The 22,552-nt window shown below is 37.3% G+C and overlaps 3 protein-coding genes across 7 annotated transcripts in view; 1 reads left to right on the forward strand and 2 right to left on the reverse strand.

Annotated features, from left to right (window-relative positions):
- The window catches only part of LOC101735802 (nuclear factor of activated T-cells 5), a 122,511-nt gene extending 119,694 nt beyond the window's left edge, over window positions 1-2,817 (reverse strand). For all 4 annotated transcript variants that reach the window (XM_021349948.3, XM_062677149.1, XM_062677147.1 and 1 more), the window contains exon 1: window positions 973-2,817. In XM_021349948.3, the coding sequence (XP_021205623.1) occupies window positions 973-1,051 (79 nt within the window). In that variant the 5' untranslated portion in view covers window positions 1,052-2,817. The remainder of the gene's footprint in view (window positions 1-972) is intronic.
- A 1,520-nt stretch (window positions 2,818-4,337) lies between these two features.
- On the forward strand, window positions 4,338-7,023 carry LOC733127 (chromobox-like protein 5; the record flags this gene model as incomplete). Its single annotated transcript, NM_001047074.1, is given in 5 exon segments — window positions 4,338-4,514; window positions 4,875-4,994; window positions 5,423-5,615; window positions 6,193-6,299; window positions 6,772-7,023. Coding segments are annotated over 5 exon segments (576 nt in total). The 3' UTR covers window positions 6,829-7,023.
- A 5,719-nt stretch (window positions 7,024-12,742) lies between these two features.
- The window catches only part of LOC101735930 (dedicator of cytokinesis protein 7), a 41,506-nt gene continuing 31,696 nt past the window's right edge, over window positions 12,743-22,552 (reverse strand). For both annotated transcript variants that reach the window (XM_038021744.2, XM_038021746.2), the window contains 9 exons: window positions 21,049-21,353; window positions 20,277-20,448; window positions 19,648-19,828; window positions 17,941-18,068; window positions 17,514-17,579; window positions 16,296-16,412; window positions 15,500-15,588; window positions 13,596-13,742; window positions 12,743-12,867 (listed from right to left, as the gene is read on the reverse strand). In XM_038021744.2, coding sequence (XP_037877672.1) covers window positions 12,828-12,867; window positions 13,596-13,742; window positions 15,500-15,588; window positions 16,296-16,412; window positions 17,514-17,579; window positions 17,941-18,068; window positions 19,648-19,828; window positions 20,277-20,448; window positions 21,049-21,353 — 1,245 coding nt within the window. In that variant the 3' untranslated portion in view covers window positions 12,743-12,827. The remainder of the gene's footprint in view (window positions 12,868-13,595; window positions 13,743-15,499; window positions 15,589-16,295; window positions 16,413-17,513; window positions 17,580-17,940; window positions 18,069-19,647; window positions 19,829-20,276; window positions 20,449-21,048; window positions 21,354-22,552) is intronic.

Raw genomic sequence — 22,552 nt, forward strand, 5'->3', positions numbered from 1 at the left:
TTGTACACTGGAACATTTTTAACCCTTTTAGGTCCAGAGTCCTCACCAATTAGTCATAGAGTTTAGTCTTACATTAGTCTTAGGACCGCAAAGGGTTTATGTGAAAATTTTGAACAGAATCATGTGATAATAAATGTAATATTGTAGTAATTGTTTTGTAGGACATGTTTTTATTAGTTAAATGCATTTTTAACTGTTTTGATATATTAATACACAAAGAATCAAAGAGCAAGTAAAAAGATCAAATGATTTAAAGTAATAATTATAATCAATTCTCAAAATAATCAATTGTTCTAATGCCTATTCACAGATTGTGGAATTCAATTTCTTAGTTCTGATAAACATATTCTGGTCTCAAAATGATAAGTATTTTATTTTAATCTTCTTCTTTGTCTCCACCTTATCCCACTAGATGGGGTCCGCACAGCGAATTTTCTCTTCCATTGTCTTCTATCAGCCGTCACCTCAACACTCACTCCTTTCTCTCTCATATCATCATTCACACACTCCAACTGTGTCTTCTTCAGTCGATCTGTTCGCCTTCTACCTTGCACTACCTCCTCTCTCTATCTCCTAGTCACATGCATCTCCTCTCTATTTTTTTGTAGCCTAATATTTGTGTTTATTTTATAATTTTTAAACCTATTAATATTTATTGTAAAAAGTTACAATTTTTATTTTATTCCATGATTTACAGGCAAGAAAGAATGTAAATACCTATGCGACGTTTAATTGTACTGAAAAAAATAATAGGAATACCAATTTTATAAATTTCAATGCAGCTTTATATATATTATTCTAAAATTAAAACAAACCTGTGGGGTTAGCCTGATAAGTTAAAAGAAATCTAAAATAAGTGTTAAAAAAAAACATGCAATGTTCTTATTTCAAATCTGGACTTGTCATTTCAACAATTAGATTGTTCAATCAACACTATTCAACACAGTTGTATTGAACATTTTCTGACCTTACCTCTGGTGCCGCTCGCATGATTTCCCGGTGTTCCGTTTTCTTTGATTGGCCGCCCGTCCGCAGTACATTTTAAAAGCATTTTGATGATCACTTTTTACGTCTCATTAGACATTTCCTTCAATATTATTGTTACCTCGAACCAAAACAAGCACGACAGTATCAATGTAGTTGTTTTCTCTATACCGCCAACTGATTGGTAGTTCAAAGTGACGTCAAAAGTCAAATTGAAATAATCGAGTGGAATAGACACTTCAACTGTTTTAATTGTAAGTTTAATTGGAACACAAGTTGATTAGTTGATATAACACTAATTTACACAATAGCTATGTTTATATTACTAAAAAGCACTGATAAATTTAACGCAAACCACTCGTTTGATAACACCACTAAACACAACAATCAACCCAGCAAGAAGGGAACGACACGACTGAAATGAAAGTTGCTACGAAACGAACGTACGGTCAGCCGTGTTTTGATTGATACAGGCAGGCAACTGGCAAGTAATGCAACGAAAATGAATGAAATAAACATGAAGTTCGTCAAGATGTGAATTTCGTAGACAGAACAGTAATTTTGTTAGGGTTGGCATTCAGTCTCTTGGAATAAAATCCCTTAAACAAACACTTTTTTAATACGCTTTTATTATTTATATTATTTGCTTCTCTGAAGTTTTAGATATCACTAGTAGGATTGACGTTGACATTTAATTGTAGGCATTATTTAGATTACGAATATTGCAGACTGTTGTGATGACTGCTAGTTTCAGAGCTAAATAAAAAATTCCGTGTTTAAAATTTTTATTAAACAAATTTTATAAACCAAGTTATATACATTAATTTTTAATAAGTGTAGATATTATATTTTTTGTTACGTAGTGACAAATCACCATTTTGAATTTCATATTTCTTAAAATTACTCATTGTATTTTTACTTTTCTAATTTCAAGATACTGTTAACTATTGCACTGTCGATTGCATCTATAATTGAGGTGACACCTGTCATGTACTTATTGTCAATTTGTCAATGTTTTGTATTCATGATCACTTTGTTGGTACAACTAAATAAATCAATTAATTAAATACTACTATCGTCAACCGACATTTAGTGCTGGTATAGCATTGTAAGGCTGCACGGATTGCTACCACTATCCTGGCGACTTTAGCAAAGAAGCAGCTTCCTGGTTTGAAAGGTGCGATAGCTTTTATTCACGGCAACTTGGACTTTGCCCTCGTGCCTCAAGGTGAGAGGCGGGATTCATTCATTGTGATTTTTATGTGCTTAGGTAACCATTTTAAACTAGATTTGAGGTAGGCTGTGAGGTAGTTCATCAAAGCACGGTTTTTTCAACACAATTCTGTAACGCTTTGGCCGTAACTTGCGGACAGAGTGTGCCAACCATCGATATATTACCATCGTGGTAATATATCGATGGTCCCAACTAATAAAGTTACAAGTGGTCTTTTCCGTCATTTCGCTATTGCGTTCTTGAATAAACAAGCGAGCTTTTTGCATAGATCTCATAGCTTTTGTTTTAATGTAACATAAATGAGAAGCTATATGTAGTAAAAATAAAATACATGTTTACACCAACCAGATTTTTTTTTACTAAAAAATTACTTCCAATGGTGACAACCTTAATTTTTTTAATCTATTTCATCTCACTCACACGTTAAATTAAATACATAGTCCTTCACTGCTTATTTAATTCCTCAAAATAGATAAGCTGCATTATTTTTTTCAAACTAATTTTGTGTAACTAATGAAAAAAGTAGGGAAAATAAAACATGTCATACAATTACTTTTTTAACAAAAGCAATAACAACAATGTGAGAAAGATACAGACAGAAAGAAGTGTTTTGCAATGTTGGCCAACGCAAGTGAGTTAGAGATAGGTAAATTTGCAAAATCGATATTTGGAAGTGGTAGAGAAACTTTTGACTAACATTGGAAATTTTTAATAAATTTTTGCATTTTAGTTTTTCTTTTTTTAATGACTAACTTAAAATACAATTAAATATACATGCATTATAAAATTTATTAAAACAAATAATTAATTAATTTAAAAACAATCAAAGATACATTAAGCAATACTTCTAGTACATACATAAGACTTCTAGACAATTTCACTATTTCAATTTTATTTAGGTCGGTACTAATATATCATAGTTCAGTTAGAAAAAATAAACTCGATAGCACTGCAAGCTCTGTCTTTTCTTCTTTTTTACCAATCAAGATAATGGAATCAGGTCCAATAAGAAACTGTCTTCCACATTGCCACTTGGATCTGTCAAGACCAACTGAATTATTCAGTTACTATTCAGTTTTGGTAACTTATTTGATCTGATTCAAATAATAATTCGCCATTAGAGAGCTTTCCTTAATATATAGTTATCTTATACTCAATCGTTGTACAAAGTTACGAGACTAGTTTAGAGATGTATGTTACGACAATTTTTACTGACTTTTAAGAAGGGCATTTAAGTTTACAATTTACTTAATAAAAGTACATAAATCTTAGGTAACTAATAGCCACAGAAAATATTGCATTATTACAAGTACGAAAAATATTATTCTGTTCTTCAAGTGTGCAAATATTCGTAATAATTTTATAATCACTTTGAAAGGGATGAAATTGGATTACATAAACTTGTAATATCTAAATAAATCTAAAATTTTGAAACTGCGACCGTATTAGAACCCGATGATAAGGAGCAAAAAACCGAGACGATCGGATGATCTGAAAAGTTTTATCAGAACACACAGAGGACTTTGGATATGCACAGATTGAATCCAAGCTCTTTCGTAGACTTAAGGGTTCCATACGATCTATGAGAACAACTTTCTTTGTACAGTTAACTGAGAATAAAGGAGAAGATAGCAGAACTACACGCCGTCATGAGTAATAACCACTTAATAACACACATTCAAGTGACATTAGCCTTCTATCTCTTGTAAAACTACATTAATGTTCCCTACATCACATTCCCAACCTGGAAAAAATCAATAGACTATGTACTAGAACTTCTTGGGTTGCTCGAAAAGTTTCTATATCGCCATTTACTGGCAGGGCTAGTTAGATTTTACAACAATAATCTTCAAATAGGATGCCCGTAATCCGATTGCCATAACGAAAAAGGATAAACTAATTTAAAATTTAAAAAATCATGTAAATTTGAAATAGCTTTGCATTAATAGGTACTTAGGAAAACTATCGCTGTAGTTATTGACAATATGACAAATTTTTTTTAAGTTGGACAATAATAATTCCTCCAAATCATTCGACCGAATAGGAAATCGAATGATTCGATTGTCACTTTTCGTTACTGACTCAATAAGCGGCGCCATATATATTTTGAACGCGCCATTTTGGGAGCTTGATAGCAGCGACGCTTACGTGAATTCTCGTGATTTTGTGAAAAAGTGCCGCTCTTTCTTAGCACAGCATGGGTAAAAAAGAGAAGAAAACGGAGACCAGTGAAGCATCGAGCGAGGAAGAATATGTCGTGGAGAAAGTTCTTAACAAACGTACAGTCAAAGGAAAGGTCGGAATATTAACTAAGTTTATTTTGAAGTACACATTCCACGATATTAATATGGAAAGATTCTAAAGTTTTATTAATTTCGGTTACCATTGATGTTAATTTTAAGTGAAATGAAATTTAATGAACATGGTTTTACCCGTTTGTTTTGATAACCAATTCGCGGTAACCTTAGTGCTTAATGCTAAGTACACTAGCTATTCGCAGCGGTTCGGACGCTCAGGTTCTCATCTTGTTAATTTATACAAAAAGCGAGGATAGTTATGTTGATCATGTTTTTGTACCCAAACAAGGTTTCATGTCAGGTCTTAAATTTGAATTGATTGGTGTATTCGGTTTTTTAATTTGCTATTTTCATTTTAGATCCAATATTTATTGAAATGGAAAGGCTATAAGGAGGAAGAGAGTACTTGGGAGCCTGTTGAAAACTTAGACTGTGAGGAACTGATTAAAACTTTTGAAGAAAATAGGAAAGAAAAAGAGGTATAGTCAAAATTCGTAGTAGTGGGGAATATATGTAACTGTGTCTCGAACAATTTATTGAAATTATTCACTTAACTCGATTTTCAGTGTTAGTTAAAAATGGAATCATATAATTTATAAAATCATACTTCTCTTACTATTGAGGAGCTGCGTAATGACTTTGATCTTTAAGCATATTTTGGGTCACTAAATTCCAACAGTTTTAAATAAGCAATACTTGCAATGTCATAATTAAAACAAGAAATAGAAATTTCATCTATTAATGGTCCTATAATTGTGTGTGTGAATGGTTTTGGTTGAAACAAGTGATTTCACTACTCTTGGCTTTAGCCAATTGATTAATTTTGATACTCACAAATAATTTCGAATCTTTTGTTTTAATTTGCGTTTTACATAATAATATATTAACTTACATGTTGCCTTTCCAGAAATCTTCAAAAAAACCTGAGGACCGTGCTAAGAAGCGAGTCCGTGAATCAAGTGAGGAGACCAGTTCTGGTAGGAAAGGTCGGGGGGCAAGTGTTTCGTCGGCTGACGAACCAAAAGAGAGCAAAAGGGAAAGAAAGGAAGAAAAAAGCAAAACTGGCTTTGATAAAGGACTCAAAGCTGAGAAAATTATAGGTATAATATTTACTCAGACATTGCTGGGCATTCAAAGAGAAAAAAGTATAGTATTTATAGAGTAGTTGACAGTTATACGGAAAACATTAAATGTGCTGAAGTTTTATAATATACAGTAATCATAAAATTTCCTATAACACCGTAGATTGGTTCCGCATTATAGGAAAAGTGCTGTAGGAATATTCTTGTACAACAAGTTTGTACACAATAAAATATAACCAATTTTTTTACAATTCAAAGAGGTTGAACATTAACTTAATAAATGAACTTAATTTAATTTTATAACAACACAATGTGCAAATTTCACAGTACAACAGAAGTATAATGTGTTAAATCCCTGCATTATATGGGGTAATACTCGTGTTATATGAGGGACTGAAATCGCCTAATATAACATAATACATTAATACACTAATGTAATACATTATAACAGTAATGTGTTATAAAGGGATCACTGTATTATCTAATTAATATGCATAAGGCATATTATGGCATGTAGAATCCAACATTTCCTTTATTTTACAGTTATAGAGAAATATATTTTACTGAAATAAAAAAAAGTATATGTAAATTTCAGGCGCTTCAGATGCTACCGGTGAACTAATGTTTTTGATCAAATGGACAGACTCTGACGAGGCTGAACTAGTTCCAGCTAAAGTAGCTAATGTTAAATGCCCGCAGCAAGTAAGTATTTTTTTGTCTTCTGCATTGTTTGTATACATTTTTTAGTCACAACCAAAGCAACTTTTATGGAAAGGTTTGATTTAAAAGTCTAGACTTCTACACATCTATAATAAAAAAATTTGAAATGTTTGGCATAATTCCTAAATCTTTGATAATTTAGAATTTAAAAAAATACTGTTCTTGGAAGAAACATAGAGCATCAAATGCTTTGTAGACTGTCTTATTGTGTTTACTTTGTGTTCCATTACTTATTTCTGAATCTGACTTCATAAACTCGATCAATAAAAAACATTAATTTAAAATCCCATTACCTGACAATGGAACCAACTAAGCTTACATTTATATTTTGTTCTACTAATGAGATTTAGGGTGTGTAATGGTACAAACAAGCTTTCTCGTGACTTTTATAAAGTTGCTATCTGTATTGGTTTTATTAATGTCATGAATGTAACATTTAAATGTTTTGCCACAGGTAATAGCGTTTTATGAAGAAAGGCTAACTTGGCACACGCCATCCGAATCTGAATAATTAGAACTAAGTATTGCATAAGTGTTTGTATGGACTCAATGGTGGTGTCTGTTGTTTTTAGTTCATCTTCGAGAGTTCACAGAGCTCGGAGTGCAGCTGCATTGTAATTCTACATTTTATTGATTTTATTTTTAAACTTGCTGCATAAATAAAAAATTCTGGCTGGCAAAAACTGGTTACATGTGACGTCATTTGGGGCCAAGAAAACGAACTAACCATATATTAAACACTGATTTATAATTATAATGATTAGCCACTTATGACATCATGCATGGATCATTCTACCTTGAAACTAAGAATAGGTTAAATGATGAATTATTAGGTTTTATTTGATGGTTTAAAATATAAATCTTTATTATTTCACAAAAATAGTTTGTGAATGTTCAATTGAACTTAATTAAACCTCCTTTATAAATTGTTTCGTAATTGCTGTCCAGTTGTCTATTGCTTCAGACTCGATGAGGACATGCAGTTTTGTTTTGAGAATTGTTAGTTTATTTTTAATTTAAAATACTTAAAAATATATGAATGACTATAAAAATGTATTTAATAAAATACACAATGAACATAATACTTGTAATGCAAAACGGTTTTTGTACATTTAAATAAACAAAGATTTTTTTTAACAGAATTACTTGGTATATTAAATAACAGTCAATTATTCCGGACGGTACAATATGACCCATTTACTTCCGAAGTATAGTAATCGGCACGAGTCTTGAGTAGGGGTGGCGCGGTGGTGCTGGTGTACGATGCGCTGGATGAAGCTGCTGCTAAAGATCAACCAGTCCAAAACAAAGATCATGATCGTGGATAAATCCGGCATCCTTGACGAGAAAAATATTCTAGGCCAATATGACATCGTCAAGGTTTTCGTGTACCTCAGCTCGATTATTACCAATAGGGGTGGATCGGAAACCGAAATAAGGCGACGCATCGGAATGGCCAAATCCGTTATGAGCCGGCTAAACAAAATATAGAGAGATCGTAACATACTCAAGAAGACGAAAGTGCAAATTGTTGAGACGCTCGTTTTCTTAAAAAAATTTGTATGAGGCTGAGACCTGGACCTTGAAAGTCTGACAAGCGACGCATAGACGCGTTTGAGATGTGGTGCTGGCGGCGCATGTTGCGCATCCCTTGGACGGCTTTCCGGATAAACGCTTCCATCCTCAATGAGCTAAAAGTTGATCAGAGGCTATCCACTAAATGCCTATATAGAGTGCTTCAATATTTTGGTCCAATAGCAAGAAAACCCTCTGACAATCTGGAGAGACTCATAGTGACGGAAAAAGTGGATGGAAGACGATTCAGAGGTCGGAGCCAAAAAAGATGGAATGACTTTTTTTTTTCTACCTTGAGAGGCTATTTCAGCGCAACTTTAACTAGTAGGTGAGCTCACGGGGCTCAAACCTGACGACGTTGCTAACACGAACCCTAGCAAGAGCCGTCCTTCGCAGAATCTACCACCGGATCGGAAACGCGACCCACTGAGAAGATTCGGCGAGAAACTCAGTGGGCTGTGTCTATGGGTTAATTTAATCGCCGAGCCCTTCGTCACAAGCGACGGGTTCGACGAGAACGATGAATTGGAATGACCGAGTGTGCGAGCATCTGAACACGAGACTGAGCCACGCACTTCACTGCACCACTGACCGACATTAGTGGATACAAATTACAAGAAAAGTTCACAGGCGGGCGCATCACGATACTCAGCCTTGAGCGATCAACTGGTGGAGGAGGAGGAGGAGGTACGATGGGCGCACGGCTCCCCACTCTTTGTGGAGAGCTCACGACTCATGCCGATTACTGTACCAGAGTACGTGCAATAACAAACCCTTGTTACTATTGGTGTATAATTAAAGGATAATCATTTAATTTTAATAAGCTTTCCGTGAGTAACAATTGCAAATCGTGTGGCGTCGTCGTTAGCTCTGGCTGCGTGGGTCCGATGGGGACGCTTACTGTTGTACTGTGGTGAGAAACGGTCGTGCGCCCACCAGCAAATGTGCTCCGAACACTTCGACGGCTCTCGACTGAAGGTCGACCATCAACTCCAGCACTTTGATGGCCAGATAAGTCTCATTCCTCATTTTAGATTTAATACTGAATGTAGTGCAATAATTGTGTGTACTTACTGCTGATGCCGCGCAGCGCGGTCCCCGGGCTCTCGCATATTGTTGGGCCGCGAGAGAACAGAAAGTGTGCGCGTCTGCTCTCTGCCCGGAATAAAGTTCCTCAACAAGGTAGAGCGCGCGTCACGTAAAAAGATCGCTGGAAGAAAGTGGAGGGGGTGTGTTTGCGCATGGATACACTTGCGCACGAAAATACTAAGTACTTTTGTTTTATTTTTGAAGTAATCCTTCGCTCGCGGCTCCGTATATTGGTTATTGGTATGTACAGTTTAGTAGTTCTGTACTCTTGTAGCTGTATGCAGTTACATGTTACAGGAGAGCGTAGAAAGATATCATAAGTTTGAAGTTAAAGTAGTTTATGAAAGTTAAAGCTTAGATAAAGTTATAAAGATGATAATTTCTCTTGATGTGAATTGTACGATAGTTAGTGATGCACTCTCTTGACTGTAATTAAATTCATATTATATTATTTGTTGTCACGGGGCAAAAAGTGGATCGCGTCGCGAGTAAGCATAACGTTCTGGTACTGTTGGTGGTCGGCATTCCTTAACTATAATAAAATTGTACGGTGGTAAGATCGTACATGGTAGGTACATTAAAAATAATATATAAGATAGAATTTTATGAAATAGAATTAAAAACATGTTTAATTTCTGCGTATAATGTTTAATCTGAATACGAACAGACAGACAGACGGACGGACGGACAACAAAGTGATCAAAGGGTTCCGTTTTTTTCCTATTGAGGTACGAAACCCTAAAAATTAAATTAAAGTCGAAACTCCTTCCATTAAGTCGTCGTGGGTGACGTGAAAACCTGATGAGGACGCGGTGTTGGTGCTAGAGGTGTACATTTTATCGTCGTCGCTGTCGTCACTTGAGCTTTCATCATCACTTGAGTCAGAATCATCATCCCCTACGCGAATAATAAATTTTTCCGTCATCATGTCTACCACATGATCGCTTTCAACATGGCGTTCAAAATTTACATCAAAATGTCGTTTTCCTATATAACATTTTATATACATATATGATATGCTCGGAGACTGGTCAATGTGTAACATAATGTCATCCAGACATCAATAAATTAGTAACACGTCCTTTAGAACTTCTCTTCAGTTTGGTCAAACGCGAAAATTACGTTAGTGCTGTTTCAAAGTTGAATATTTTAGTCTTCCCCCTAATTCCTATTTGTGGTAGGACCTCTTGTGAGTCCGCGCGGGTAGGTACCACCACCCTGCCTATTTCTGCCGTGAAGCAGTAATGCGTTTCGGTTTGAAGGGTGGGGCAGCCGTTGTAACTATACTGAGATCTTAGAACTTATATCTCAAGGTGGGTGGCGCATTTACGTTGTAGATGTCTATGGGCTCCAGTAACCACTTAACATCAGGTGGGCTGTGAGCTCGTCCACCTACCAAAACAATAAAAAAAAAAAAAAAGTAGCTAGGTTTACGTCGTCACGGTACGCGATATTTAGGGAAGTAATTCTGGGTCTCGCGGCGGAGATTGAGAGTTCAGGGTAGTTGGACGGCGACATTCACCCGCCATGACCTCACCGTGAGCATAGTTCGAAAAATCAACCGTTTTTCTTCAAATGCTGGCCTTCGCTTAGTGAAATAAATGAGCTCTTACAAATTAGCATTCTGTATTAGTGATGATTGTTTTACGCTGTGTAAGCCTACTGCGGCCACATCGATACGAGCTGAATTAATATTAGCTAACTAGTGGGAGCACTCTTGAACACACTCACGTTATGAACATATGACTTAAAAAACTAAGTATAGTACGTCGCGACCTCACGCGGGACGCACCGACAATGTCGCCAAGACTCATAGTTCTTGCATGTACTCATCCAGTTTATTTAAATTCCAAATAGTCTTATTGAAATATCACTCTAATACGTATGTATGTATTTATTATGTAAATTACAAATGTTTTATATGACGTACACAACATTCAATGAAAATAAAACTTATTTCGTAATATGTTTGACTTTTATTTGATTAATAACTAGAACAAATTAATACAAGTGTATTTTTAATGACATAATAAATTCTGAAAGAAATAGTTTGAGAGTTTTTATTTAAACTACATATACTTCATCTAACGATTTTATTTTACTGTTTTCGTGGGCGATAATAACAGGCTTTCAAAGTAAGTTTAGTTTGACATGTAACTTGTGTACTTGATGTCCATGGTGACGATGACTACTGGTGACCACTGGTGTCCACTGATACACACCAGGTAGGTTTTATGCTCGTCTAGCTAGGAAGGCAATAAAAAGATATTTGAAATTTATAATTTAAGTTCAACTTATAAGCATTAGGGTAAGTTAAGTCTTCACAATCTGAAATTAGCATATTTTACTCCGACACTTGCAGCTGGAATTGCATCTTTAATGTACTTAATATCCCCACAAAAATAAAAATAACTAGAATTGGGTAATATAAATACTGTGGTTAAAAATACATTTTATCCTTTCCATTTTTACTCCGATACTTCCTGATTAAACATATCATCAGCTTTTTCTAAACGTGAAGATGAATCATTGAGAAAAGCACTAACAATTTTATTTCATTAAAATTTATTGACGACCGTTGCCATATATCTACCGCGCAACTTACACGATATTGTCGGAAGGACTGCAATTATTCCTGATTTAAGCATTAAGTAATTTTGATTCATAGATGATTTTTGACCAAGATATAAAAAGGAATCTATGAAAGTAAAACGGGAATGAAAACTGATAAAATTAGACAAATTTTGGACTGTACTTCGCATTAATGACTCCCAAGTGAATAATTGGCGACGAAGATGGAACTATTTTATTCTTTTTATCAATAATAAGAGCCAACCAGGGCCGTTACCGAAGGAGACCGACGACGAATCCCAGTCACACATTATTTTAACAGTACAGCATCGAAAGTTGCTCTTGATCTCGCAATGTTGTTTTTTTTAAATTAACAGTCTAGTTCGGTCTGTTAAAGGAGACGTTCGATGAAATGGCAAATCTTCAATTTCAATACTTTATCTAAACAGTAATGAGAAAGCGAATTAACTTGGCCCCTATTTGTGGCCAAACTTGGGGTACGGCACTGGGAGTCAAGAGCTATCGGAACTATACCGAATCTGAGCATCCTCGAGAACTGCGGCAGGGCACGATTACTCGTGGAATAAACAACCGCTCGGGACCAAAGGGAGTCTATAGGAGACCGCGCGGTGGAGGGGGTAGCGTGCCACATGCTGGAATGATGACCTGTTGGTGGAAGTGGTCCTCGTGGCCAGTCCCTTGAAGGCCTTTTTGTGAAGGATTTTTTTCCGCAAACAGGTTCGCTCGTAGCCTAAGGGGTTATTCCAGCTATGTCCGGACAGGTGAGTGAGCTCACGGACTCAATCTGAGAGAATTTGCAAACGCTAGCCCTAGCAAGAGCAGTGTTACGCTGAATTTTTCTCACTCAGCGAGCTGGAGGTCTAGTTCAACAGCGGACGACCGTAGGCTGGTGATAAATTTAACCATAATTGACTACGCAATAACTTTACATAGCAATATTAGATGTGAACCTATTAAATATGAGATTCATTATTAATAAGTAGCTTCTGAAATATAATGAAGTAAATCTATGTCGCATAAAGACAAGGTTATTTACTTCATAATTATATTATTATATAAAAAAAGACTATAAAGTGTTTAATCGCGGTGCTCGTACATTATGAATGTAATTGGAATGACTTAAATATATTGGGATTCGGTGGGTGCGTGTGGGTAGGAAACGATTTAAGTATTATATAGCAATGTTTATTGGGTATATTAACTGTGATTCTAGATATATTATTATAATTGTAGCGAAATTTGAGAACTCCTTGTCTACGCCTGGAACTTGTAGTCGACCTTGTTCACTCCGTTGCTGGAAGAGAAAAACAATTTAAATTAATGTTTAAGAGTACAGCGTTAAGGGCAAGCGTCGGTCGCCTGGGGGCCGCGCCGGATCCGCTCGGAGCCAGTACCTTATTAATATGTTTAAGTGCAGTGGGGAACAGGAGGAAGACGAGAAGTCACAGCTTGGTTTGTCAACGTCCAGTCAAATTATTTGAAAATACTCTGAAGCGCTTAGAGCTATTATTATAGTAGAGTAGTTGGTGATACGAGGGCACCTGATGTTAAGTTGTTACAAGAAAACATGTCCTCACCCGTATCCAAAGATGAAGTCGAAATTTTAATTGTATAATGGCTGCTCCACCGACATCTTGCTTTTTACTGCTGGTAGGACTTCTTGTGAGTCCGCGCGGGTAGGTACCGCTGCCCTGCCTATTTCTGCCGTGAAGCAGTAATGCGTTTCGGTTTGAAGGGTGGGGCAGCCGTTGTAACTACATTGAGACCTTAGAATTTATATCTCAAGGTGGGTGGCGCATTAACGTTGTAGATGTCTATGGGCTCCAGCAATCACTTAACACCAGGTGGGCTGTAAGCTCGTCCACCCATCTAAGCAATAAATAAATAAATAAACCCTAAATGTACCACAACTTCGTACCACATGTTGTCGCAGATGTCGCAACAAGTTCCACCATAGGGGGGAATCACCTTAGAAATAGAAATGACGCACTGTTTGACAGTATACCGCGTGTAGTGGAGTACCTGAGCAGCGCGGCGTGCGAGGGCGGGTGCTGCAGCAGCGGCTGGAGGCTGGCGGCGAGGCGCTGCAGGTTCCGCTCCAGCTCGCGCTGGTACTCGCGCTGGTCCAGACCGATCAGGTTCTTGTTCTTCTTTAGAGCGTCTTGACACCTGGCAATAGTTAAGTTTTTTTTATTGTAATTAATTTCCGAATGTAATGATTTTTATGCGAAATTCTTTGAAAATTACATAAAGTGGGAATTTATTAAAGAAAAAATTTAGTTCAATCACCACTGCTTTTTTAAAAGAAGTTATGCGAAATTCTTTGAAAATTACATAAAGTGGGAATTTATTAAAGAAAAAATTTAGTTCAATCACCACTGCTTTTTTAAAAGAAGTTATGCGAAATTCTTTGAAAATTACATAAAGTGGGAATTTATTAAAGAAAAAATTTAGTTCAATCACCACTGCTTTTTTAAAAGAAGTAAACATTTCATTTAAAGGACAATGCCCAAAAGTGGGCCAACTTCATGACAAAACTATTTGTACTTGAAAAACTATGCCTTATTCTTATTTTTTCATGTTGTTTAGTTTATGTATCAACATTTCTTTCACCCTGGCATTGTTTTACAAAAAAATAAATTACTTATTTGATAACATCCCAAAACTGAGTGCCATAGTTTTTAAATGCGCCAATAGACAAAGGGAAAATTAGCCCATACAGCCTTATAGTAAACTTATATGCTGACAAACGAAAGAGTTGTCTGTGACTTGAACAACAAATTAAAAAAATTGCTAATGGTTATAATTCACAGACTTTTTAGTTTATTGTCGTTCAATTCAATATTTATGTATTGTAATAATAATTATTACTTAAAACCATGAATTATTTAATATTTTTAGATATTAATGATTCCATTAGTAAAAATCTCAATGGCCTACCATTACTCTATTCTTATTATATATGATCAGAGAGTTTTGGCAGCAACCCGAGTGAAGCGTCACTTGAAGTTTTATTTTATGTTTTTTTAATAGCTTATTGTGATGTATAATATACAAATTGGGTGTTGTTTTGTGTATTAAATGTCAATAATCGTGGTTCACGATTATTGAGGCATTGGAATAAAACTGTGGCTAACATAGCAGTGACTGTTTTTTTTTTTATGATAAAAGGTCTGCGGAAATTCACGCTCACTCAATGTGCTATTCATCAAGTTGACGTCAAAACTCCCAAAAAGCAATAAAAAGAAATACATCGGATTTTTATTAACATAAAAAATATATAAAAAATATAATTATGACAGACTAGGCTGTATAGGCTACGCGCTCTTTGCCTGCTTGTTGGCGAATTAAAAAACAACAACAACAATATCGTTGCCGGCTTCCGGATTTTATTTCATTTTATTATTATTATGAGGATATAATAATAATAAAATGTACGTAAGGGCTTATTTCTACCAACATTAACCACAATTAACTTATTTAATACTGTAAATAATGATGAGAGGGATTATTGATTTCGAAGAAAACAATTAACAACTTAATTTTAGCTGCAGAAAAAAACAGATTTCTCTTAAACCTGGGTGAGAATATAAAAATCGTTTTCTGAATATGAAACGATATTTCTTTGTCTATCAAATTAAGTTAAAATCATCATCACCCGAAAACTTTTTTTAGGGGCCCAAACGCCCATAGAAAATGAGCATTGTCCTTTGTTTGTTTACATATTAGAATTTATAGTTACATATATTGTTATAAAAAAATTGGTACCCGCCAGCGGGATTCGAACACCGTTGCATCGCTAGATAGTCTTATCCTTTAGGGCATGACGAGTTCAAAACTGGAGGTCCGTGTTGTGATGATGAGGGGACATTTAGTTGAGTGCGGGTAAGAGAACGGGCGTGATGAGGCAAGCGGTCAGAACTTACTTCTTGTAGAAGTCCTTGAAGGTGAGCCGCAGCTTGTTGGTGAGGCGGGTGGGGGGCTGCGTGCCGTCAGCCACCGGCGCTAGGAACACCTGGCCACGTCACAACATCACATTACCACAACACTTCCGGTCTGTCGAGTTAAGGATCACACACTATCAACAACGTTCGGACAGCACGACTTAACACTAAGGGACGGGGTCGGCCATCTTTTAGAATTTATACTTATGTATTATAATATTGTTACGCCGGTAAGAGTATCTTTTATCATCGCCATCGAATAGCAGAAACTAATATCAAAAGAACTAGTAAAATCGAGAACGCTCGAGAAGTACAACGCCATCTATTATCAAATTGCGGAACACATCAGTACTACTCAATCAGTCAGGAATGTTCTCAATAGTTGTAGAGATGTATCGACTATAAAAGCGTTGCAGAGATGACACGAAGGCGGTTAGTAAGCGGTACTACTCGAAGCAAAACAGCGAACGGATCATCGGAAGCGAAGTGGCAGAAGTTAATTGAGAATTTTAAAGCATTCCTTATGTATTCTAAGTGTTTAGAGTTTTAATTTGTACTTCGGTAGAATTTTTATTTATCCCGAACCCCAGCGCGTAACAATTTATATAATAATAAAAATGAATTATAATATTTAATAGACATAATAATTAATTTATAATATTTAAGTATAAATTCTAAAAGTTTGTAATTGAATAGTTTGATCGCGGAACTGCAGCGGGCGACTTGTAGTAAACGCATAACGCGGAAGTGGCAGGTGGGTGGGGTAGATGGGCGGTACCTGCGCGAGTTCGAGCGGCCCCTGGTTGACGGTGGTGGTGACGCAGCCCTGCAGCACCATCTGCAGCATCTTGGCGTCGGCCGGCTCCGCGCTCGTGGCCGCGCTCAGCTCGGCGACCTGCACACACCACGCAATCGTATTAAATAATTTAATTATATCTTTTCAATTATAGTTGAAATATATATTTTACTAGCTGACCCGACAGACTTCGTAGTGCCTCAATCGACAAATAAAAGACCTGAACTTTTCTATAAATAAACTAAAAACAAACAAAAAAATCCGTCCGACGGGGGACACGTCAAATGAAAAACAAAATTGTAATTTTTATTTAATTCCGAGCATTTTTATAGTTATCCACCTTTTAAACCTTCTCCGGACTTCCACAAATAATTCAAGACCAAAATTAGTCAAATCGGTCCAGCCGTTCTCGAGTTTTAGCGAGACTAACGAACAGCAATTCATTTTTATATATATAGATAGATAGATAGATAAACTATTCAAGTAAGCTTCTAATGTTCATTTATAGAATTAAGAAAATTGCATTTATATATGTATATATTTTTAGGAAAAGGTCCAAGGCTCGTTTTGACGCTATTAAATTAAAATATAAATAATGACAAGGATACATAAATATTGTAATTTCTAAAAAAAAATATATATTCTATACTAATAGTTTTTACATAAACAAAAAGTATTTTCGACTGTTCAAAATAAATTAAGTGGCACGAATATTATTGAATTTTTAAAATTCAACGCCTTGTTAACTGTCAGGTAGTTAAACTGACTTTTTTGCGGGAACGCGAGGAGTGAAGTTGTGTGATTTGTTTTATTTTGTCTATTTAGTGTTTCTTCACGTTTAAATATGTAATAACGATGGTTTATTAACCGTTTAATATCTGTGAAACTGCACAAATTTAGGAAAATGAAACAAAGCCGCTGGGCGTAACTTCTCGGGATCCTCCAAAAAGCCCACTGAAAAAAGTCTTAGTAAATGACCACCATTTTACTGAGATTATATTTCACCCCATATAATCTCATTTCATGCCAATTGATTAAGTTTCTTTCGTTTTTTTAATATTCATAAATATAAATAATTAAAATGGCGAATTATAAAAATCTTATTACTTGACACTGGCTAATGCACAAACCGTACCGAAGCCAAAAACTAAAGAAAAAAAGATAGTTGAACTATGTACAGTAGCCGGCCGGACGACGTACCTTCTTCTGTATGTCCTCGATGGCTACTTCGATCGGCGAGAGGATTATCTGAGTTTTCTGGACCACCTGGAACGCGTTCATCATATATTAAAAACTATGATTTAGTTTTTGTGTTCAGTGCCCACCGGGCTTTCATTCATGATATTCATTAAATAAAGAAACTTTTCATGTTGTCATTCAAGCTCACCATCTCATTCGGTGTTAAGCCGTCACTGACCCCTCTGTGCGGCAGAGCGGGGTGTGTTCAGTCGTCGTCACAAAAGTGTTCTGCGTGTTAATTTAACTTGTTTGTGAGAAAATGTAACTACCTTGTGTGATTGATTAAAGACACATATCTATCACACGCAGTACAGACCGCTGAGGGCTGACACACTTCACTCTGACGTCACACTACTGGGAGACTGTAGCGGCGTGGTGGTTACGTCACCTGTATCCTGGTCTTGACGTAGGGGAAGTGGTGGGCGGTGGTCAGGATGGTCTTCCGCTTGCACTGGTCCACGATGTCTCCGTGAGCCCGGCCCTCCGCGGTGAACGGGGTGGCGTACATGAACCTCTCTGCGCGTGAGCACTCGTTAGTACCGACCTAGCTCTAGGGCTGGCGGCCTACGTACAGGATATTAGCGTGCGAAACATTTGGTACAATTTTTTCTTTAAACTATCACGCTTCGTAACTGGTCCCGTGCTAAGTTCGTAAAGAACTTGTGCTAGAGGTACCAGATTACGGAAATATAAGATTTTTATTATACACATACATTTATTTAATATACATCCATAAGCCTGGAAAAGACATTTTATATTTATCATACAAATATTTTCCCCTGGTGGGATTCGAACCCGCGACCCCCTTGTGTAGTGACCATGTCACTTACCACTACATCAGACGGCCGTTAAATTACTACATTATAGGATCCAGTGTTGCATTTATTGTGTAGATGGGCGAAGGGACTCAAAGCACACGTGCTTACTCGTTAGACTCGGTATGAACGTCATCACTCGCTTTGAGACATGAGATGGAAATTTTCAGAGCTGTTATCAACTACCCTACTCTTCGATCCGGAAAGCGCGAGTGCTTCGCGCCAGAAATAGGCGGCATGGCGGCACCTACCTGACCGGGCTCACAATATGTCCTGCAACGTGTACTTTTAAATTAACAAAACCAAGCTTTATTAGCAGGTTGATTTTCTATTGTCACCCTGGTCTGGTGTCTAGAGCTACGAATAATAAAACTATGGAACAGTAAATCGCCTTCAATTGCACTTTAGATTATGGTTCCATTTACGCACACAAATAAAAGCAAATACAACGAACACTCACACTCTTTCATAAACAAACGCTTGCACGCGATTGGTCGAGCCAAGGTCACGGGTCGCAAGCGCCGCCCAGCGCACCCTTATGACGATGACGTTATGCAGTAGTAATTAATTCACTACTACTGCTACTGCTACTGCTACTACTACTACTACTACTACTATACAAGGTGTAAGGCACACGACTTCCACTTTGAAGTCTGTACATGGCCTGTTTGAAAGTGTATGCTGCATATTGTGCTATTTTTGCAATGCGTCCAATTTGTTTCATTTCTTTCCAAGCGTACTATCACAAGCGGCTATTCATTTTTTACGTTAAAATTCATTTGTCGGAAATCTGCACTAATAAAATCATTTGTTATCGCTGCATAATATCATACTTGTTACTTAAATAAAACTGATGTTTTATCCGAGCAGTATAAAGAACTACTACTGCATAGAAAAAGTAATCGTACATATTGCATAACACTATCCATCATCAATAGTATGAAATTTTACGATGTTTGTATACTTACTTATGAAAGCTAATTCTACTGTTTTTCATATCTGTATGGCTTTAACACCATTTCACGACACACGATTGCATATTTGCAAAATTAAAAAGCGCAAAATAATAATTATCTGTTCAACCGAAAACTGACGCAACACGACCGCACGACACGAGTGCGACAGCGAACTGGCGCGCCGTTCTGTAGCTATTTTAAGCCCCGCCCTCCGCGGTAGCTATTTTCGTGGAACCATTTTTGAAGCGTAATTATTGTTCTATAGTTTTATTATTCGTAGGTGTCTAGTGTCTGAGGCCCCCCACCCCCGCCACCCCTACTCACTGATGTTGTGGTTCCGCTCGTAGTGCGTGAGGCGCCTCCGGAGTTCGTGAGGCTCGAAGTACGGCTCCACGTATGTGATCTGGATGTACGCCTTGTCCGGGTCCAGCGTGGCGGGGTCCACGTTGTTGGAGTCCTTGATGATGACCACGTTCTCGGCCCCGAAGCGCTGGCTGTAGAAGTTCTGCGGGACACACGTCGCGTTAGACTTGAGGCATTATTTACTGGTGGTAGGACCACTTTTGAGTCCGCACGGGTAGGTATCACCGCCCCGCCTATTTCTGCCGTGAAGCAGTAATGCGTTTCAGTTTGAAAGGTAGGGCAGCCGTTGTAACTATACTAAGATCTTAGAACTTATATCTCAAGGGGGTGGCGTATTTATGGTTGTAGATGTCTAGCGGTAGGCAGCGGCTTGGCTCTGCCCCTGGCATTGCTGAAGTCCATGGGCAACGGTAACCACTCACCACCAGGTGGGCCGTATGCTCGTCTGCCTACAAGGGCAATATAAAAAAAAAAAAATGTCTATGGGCTCCAGTAACCACTTAACATCAGGTGGGCTGTGAACTCATCCACCCATTTAAGCAATAAAAAAAGCTCGTGATGGGACTGTGGTGGGTTGTGCGGGGGCTGACCTCGAGCCTGCTGAAGATCTCGGGCAGCTTGGTGAGCGCGTGCTCCTTGTAGACGAACTGCTGGAGGTGCAGGTCCCCGAACAGCTGCCCGTAGAAGCACACGCGGAAGTACGTCCCGAACACGCGCTTCCCGTGCAGCTGCTCGATGCGGGTGAACGCCTCTTGCAGCTTGCTGACAATCACACATTTTGAAACACGTAAGTTTTTTTTTTAAATATAAAAAATATGTATTTTTCTTAGGATTGCGACGTAATCGAATTAAAAAAAAATAGTGTGTGTGCAGTGCAAGTCACACACGGTAGCAGTGAAACTTATAAAAAGTAAAAATAATCGCAAGGGTCAACCACTCCGCAGTGCAACGAAGCAGTTTCACCTTGGGGAAACCGCCTGCATGATCACGGTAACCCTACGCCAGGTAAATATGATTAGGCAAGAGAAATACGAGAACGTCTATCAACTGTGTAACATCTCGTCACCGCGATTCAATAGAAATAATGGTAAACCATCTTTTATAATATGAGGTAGTGCTCTCTGTGAATTGATATTTTAACTTCACGTATAATGTGTTCTATCTCATTCTCTCGCCGGCTGAATCCTAATCATTTATGTGTTTGTGTCTCTATGGACTTATTTTTTCGTTTCGTTTCATTTCGTTTCATCGAGTTTTAAATCACGATTCTAAAGAAGTTTTGAACACTTTTGTAAGAACGAGACAGCGCACGGTCCCGGAGCTCCAGCAGTGACTGCGCGTGGAGTAGTGGAGCGCGCGTACCTGTGGATGTTAGCCAGCTTCTTGTAGTCGCGGTGTTCCTCTGCGATGGGGATGAGCACCTTGTAGAGCTCGTTGACGGTCTCGTACATGCCGGCCGCCATGAGCTCGCCGGCCGCGTGGTCCAGCAGCGCCTGCAGCTCGTGGTGCGTGAGGTGGTGGTGCAGCGCGTCGGGGCAGCTCTCGTCCAGCGCGTTGTGCGTGACGCGGTGCAGCAGCTGCGCGCCCCGCCCGCGCGCGCCCAGCCGCTCCGCCACCAGCGCCGCGCCCTGCACCAGGCACATGCCCGCCTCCGCGTGGTTCGAGCGCTGCACCACACACAACTACACTTCACACCTTACTACCATGACATGGGGTAAATTGGGATTCTGGGGTAAATTGGGACAAACCTGCGGAAGATTCTCAAAGTACCTGTAGCACGGAGTCTACCTAATTTTCTTTAAGGTAATATTTATCAATGTATAGAAGAAAAACCAAGTTAACTATGGAAGTACTAAACATGAGTTTAGTTGGTCCCAAAAATTCGTCAAATTAAATTTAAAATAGTGGTTGAAAAGTGCGTTTTAAAACAGCTTAAAGAACTTTTAAAAAAAGTAATATTATCGTTGTTTTTTCAATAAGATCACAGTTTATATAAGTTTTTAATACACCTGGAAATACCACAACAAACGGTAAGTTGCAATATTCTTATTTTAAATACAATATTTCGACAAAATAAAAAATGTAAATTTTTTCCTTTCTTTTTGGGGAAAATTGGGACGTATGTAGGGTAATTTAGAACGAGACTGGAAAAATTAGGGACGAGAAAACACAAAATTGGAACGCCAAAAGACAAAATAGGGATGGCTTGTTAGGGCTGTCACTGATATCTTATAATAGATTTTTTAGCCTATACTATCACTTAATTGCGTGATGTAAAGAAGGTTAATGTGTTTATCAGTTAGTTTATGTAAGTATTATAGGTAAAAGAAAAGTATATATATCATTACTTTTTTTCGCGACATTTACCTTGTAATATCTGCCCGGTCGTATGTTCTTTATAGCAATAAAAAAAATTAAAAGTTAAAAGAACTCAAACGAATCAAAACTTTTGTTATTTCAGAATCTATTCACGCGTCGAATCATGATTTTTTTAACATTCACAACGCACACACAAATAAAAACAGGCCTCAGATTTTAAATGTAACATTAATTAAAAATCCGAGATATCCAATTATGAGTGAGTGAATTAATTGAGTTTAGTTATTTAGCTTAGAAAGAATTTCTTTTATTTTTGTTATTATTGACAGTAATCAGATAAAGCTGTTTTTTTATCTTATTCACCTGATATCTTACTCTTGCTCAAAGATCATTTTGAAAATGTTGATTAAATAAAATTGTATTAATGCATTTCCAGTCCTTTTGTTTTCTATTTTTTATTCTATTTTATGATTTTGTTTCAGAGTTGTGATTATTAAGGAAATTAAATAATAATTTTCTAAAATATAACATGCACATACTTTTTTTG

The sequence above is a fragment of the Bombyx mori genome, chromosome 4 (genome assembly GCF_030269925.1).
Source record: "Bombyx mori chromosome 4, ASM3026992v2".
Taxonomy (NCBI): domain Eukaryota; kingdom Metazoa; phylum Arthropoda; class Insecta; order Lepidoptera; family Bombycidae; genus Bombyx; species Bombyx mori.